The sequence below is a fragment of the Poecilia latipinna genome, unplaced genomic scaffold (assembly GCF_001443285.1).
Source record: "Poecilia latipinna isolate Pla-1442-1.1 unplaced genomic scaffold, P_latipinna-1.0 Scaffold3334, whole genome shotgun sequence".
Lineage (NCBI taxonomy): Eukaryota > Metazoa > Chordata > Actinopteri > Cyprinodontiformes > Poeciliidae > Poecilia > Poecilia latipinna.
In genome coordinates this window covers 11961-16100 of record NW_015115950.1, presented here as the reverse complement: position 1 = coordinate 16100, position 4140 = coordinate 11961, and the positions used below count along the sequence as shown (strand labels likewise).

General features: G+C 45.4%; 1 protein-coding gene across 1 annotated transcript in view; it reads right to left on the bottom strand.

The window, feature by feature from the left end:
• LOC106940713 (gastrula zinc finger protein XlCGF57.1-like) overlaps window positions 1-4140 on the bottom strand; it is a 15093-nt gene continuing 10953 nt past the window's right edge. Inside the window, exon 2 of the mRNA XM_015023522.1 lies at window positions 1-3926. Within this exon, the coding sequence (XP_014879008.1) occupies window positions 2191-3926 (1736 nt within the window). The 3' untranslated portion in view covers window positions 1-2190. The remainder of the gene's footprint in view (window positions 3927-4140) is intronic.

Sequence of the window (4140 nt, the reverse complement as noted above, 5' to 3'; positions counted from 1 at the left end):
GGGAATGTGGACGTTTATTCTAAATAGAGCAATCATGTGTATAAGTTGCACATTTACAGAATGGAGATGCTTTTTGCTGACCGGTACCGCTGGTACCGCTCTAAGTTCTGCTCAGAGCTCCAGGATGAATCTAAACGCTGATCGACCATCAGATGGATCTGATCTGTGATCAATCCTCCATCAGAGCCAAAGCTCCTCAGGTAGCGGCTCACCTGGATCAGCTGCTGATGGACCTGATCGTCTCCTGATCAGAACCGAACCTGGTGGATCCATCTGCTGATCAGCCTGTTTTCTCTCCAGTCAGAATGAAATGACCAAGCAGACAGCAGGCATTTCATGCATTCAGCACACAGACCGACGTTACAGCTGTAAGAGACCAAACTGAAGAAACTTACTATTTACGTTCCACTGAGGTTTTCTCATCCTTTTGTTTTTATTTGATTTATTCTGTGTGTGATGTTATTTTCTGAGGATAAATGTGGTTCAGTTTAAACAATAAAAGATTAAAACCATGAAAAAACATCTTGTCTTAATAACTGAATTCAGGTTTCAGTGTTTAGGTGAGTTTTGGTGCTTTGCAGTTTGTTGTTCACAAAAGTTTGTATGGCTGCTGCACATTTTCACGGCAGGTCAAAAGTTTACGCATATCTACGTAAACTTTCACGCCACGTACATTTTTATACAAGCCGACGTGAGTGAAATGTGGCTCACGCTTCATACATGAGGCGTCAAGTCTTTACCTGAGAAGAAACCAAGCTAGCCCCGGCCAGAACAAAGACCGCTTTCATCAGCAGGTAGGGGCGGGCTCCTGGAGGACGGCAGCCAATCAGAACGTTCAGACCAGTTCTTAAGGCCAGAGAGTTTACAGGAAGTTAACTCTTCCACACATCAACGTTTCCTTCCTGTGTCACTGCCCGACTCTGGAGGTCTGACCTGCTGCATCATTTAGCACCGACCGCGAGCCGCTATGGAGTTAGAATCCAGATTATCGACATGCAGCTGAAGTTAAAACAGCCTCATTAAGACAACAAGCTGCTTCTGGTGTGGATCCAAAATAGCATCAATAAAGGAGAATAAATATTAATCACATTTTCATCTTAGAAAAAAGCTTGGATTATTTTACGTTTTCAACATAAAACATGAACAGAAAAAAGCCAAAATGAGTCGGTACCACTTTGAGTCCAGAACCGGTACTGATCTGAGGTTCTGTTACCAGGAGAAGGACGAGGTTCCAGCATGATGAGTCTGAGCTAATCGTGAGAAACCGTCTCAGATCAACATGGCTTCCTGCTGAACTGTGGAGCACCGGACCGGGTCAGAACTGGATCAGAACCAGGAAAGGTGTGCAACAGAAGATCAGAAAACAGGCATGATTCTGGTTGGAGTCACATAAATATTGGTAAAACCCGTAATCGGTTCAGATCTTCTGAGCTTTCAGTCAAACTTCTGATTATTTGAAAACTGAATCATTTTAATTAGCAGCTGATGTTCCTTTCACAAGCGCCTGGTTATTAAAATAAATATAAAACTACAAATAAATATCAGTTCAGCAACTTAAAATGCACAAGCGGTTCTAATAACAGCTAATATTTACAGACGGAAGGAACTCGTACACAAGACGTCAGCCTCTTTCTGTCAGTCACTGCCCCCTTGTGGCAGTAACAACATACTGCAGCCAGTCCTTTTGGGGCTGGCCTTTGACAAGATCCTCTGACACATTACAGTCAAGATCAAACCAACTTATTTTGATCAAAGGACTTAAATGCTCTAATCAGTCACTAACTGAATCCATCCTGTGCTTGGAGGGAATCCACCAAGTGACCAGACTGTTTTCTCTTCAGTCTAACCATTAATTCAACTGGACTTGTGGTTAGAAGGAGGAACTGCATCCTTTTCCATCTGTCTGTGGATCAGATGGAGCTGGTCTCAAGGATAAGTGTTTATTAGGTTTGTTTTTCCTTCCAGATCCGATATCGCCCATAAACATTACAGGTAAACCAGTTTGTATTTTCCCAGATAAACACCTCAACAACCTGAGAAACAACTAAAATGATCCGCTACCTTTCATTAAAGCTGTAACTGTATTAGCATCCACAAACAGATTCCATAAATGAAATATTATTCCTGTTCACAAATCACATCAATTTCAAAACAAACCTGTAAAGTGTATTGGTTGGGTTAGTTGTGAACTCAAATTTCCTCCAAAGATGCATTTCTAGGCAACTCTTCTCTGTGGATCTTCATGTGTGTATTTAAAGTGGACTTGCGGTTAAAGTGCCGTCCACAAACGTCACAACCAAATGGTTTTTCTCCGGTGTGGATCCTAACGTGTCTGTCTAAACTGGTCTTCAGGTTGAATCTATACCCGCAGACATTGCAGCAGAAGGGTTTCTCCCCTGTATGGATGATCATGTGTTTCTTCACACTGGGCTTCGCTGTGAACCTTTGCCCACAAAGATGGCAGCCATATGGCTTCACTCCCGAATGCACTCTCATGTGTTTGTTTGCAGCCGATTTGACCATGAATCTCTTCCCGCAGAAATCACAGGCATACGGTTTCTCCCCGGTATGGATTCTCAGGTGGAAGGTCAGGTCGGTTTTGTTGGTGAACCTCTTGCTGCACTGAACGCACCCAAAGGGTTTCTCTCCTGTGTGGACCTTCATGTGTCTGGTTAAATGCGACTTACGGCTGAATCGCTGTCCACAAACGTCGCAGTTGAGCGGCTTCTCTCCAGTGTGGATTCTCTGGTGGGTGTTTAGATGGGACTTGGATCTGAAGTCTTGTCCACACACGTCACAGCTGTAGGGTTTCTCCCCTGTGTGAATCCGAATGTGTGCTTTCAGATTAGCCTTGTAGAAGAATTTCTGCCCACAGAGATCACAAACAAACGGTTTCTCTCCACTGTGGATTCGCAAGTGTGAATTCAAGCAACTTTTACTGGTGAACCTTTTAGTGCACTGGTTGCAGCCAAACTGCTTTTCTCTGATTGGTTCCTCTCCAGAGTGTGCTTTCATGTGTCGGTTCGCCGCCGACTTGTCCTTGAATCTTTGCTCGCACATGTCGCAGCCGAATGGTTTCTCGTCAGAGTGAACTCTCTGGTGCGAGTTGAGGCGGCATTTACTGGCAAACTTTCTGCCGCATTTCTCACACTGGAAAGGTTTCTCCCCAGAGTGGATGGTCATGTGTCTGTTCAGGTGAGACTTTCGACCGAATCTTTGTTTGCAGACGTCGCAGCCAAACGGTTTCTCCCCTGTGTGGATTATTGTGTGCAGGTTTAAATGACTTTTTCTCTTGAAACTTTTCCCACAGATGCCACAACTAAAACATTTCTCCTCCTTCCCATCAGGTCTTTGTTGTGAATGACTTGCCATGTGACTCTGAAGGGAACACTTGGAGGTGAACCGTTTAACGCACTCGGTGCAGCTCCAAGGTTTGCTGTGAGATCTCCCCTTCGCCTTGCGAAAGCCGCTCTCCTCACAGTCGTCTTCACTCCCTTCGGTTTCAGCCTCAGAGTCTGACAAGGGCTTGAGTTGAGCGTCAGAGTGGTTCTCATCATCACTCTCCTCCTCCTCGCTGACTTCAGTGTCTGAAGAGCTGGAAGTGTCTCCATGTGTGCTGGGATCTGGGATCCTTCTGGATCTTCCTTCTTCTCCATCCTCTTCATCGCTTTCTGACTTCATCTGGTTCACTGAGCTGATGCTGGGGAGAGCGCCCAGTAAGACCAGAGGCTTCTCCTCCTCATCTTCGTCCTCACTCTTCACTCTTCTTCTGGTGCTCTCCATCTCCTCATTCATGTCCAGCTGCTCCCCTGCCACACTGTCCCAGAGCTCCTCTTGCTCCTCCTTGATCCGGACGGGTTCTGGGTCCCAGTCAGAGCTGGGCTCCTCCGGGGAATCTTCTCTGACCACGGCAGTGGGACGAACATCTGCAGGGAACCACAAGATGGACGTTACGAACATCTGCTCAACTCGACATTGAAAACATACAGAAAGGGAACATTAAAAATGAACCCAACATGTTTTTTAACACTTCTTAGTCTCTTCAGCTTCACTCACACCGAGCCTGGTTCTGATTCTGTTAGAACCTCCTGGAGTTGTTTTTTTCTACTGTGCATCCGTAGGAAGAATCCATCCATCCAT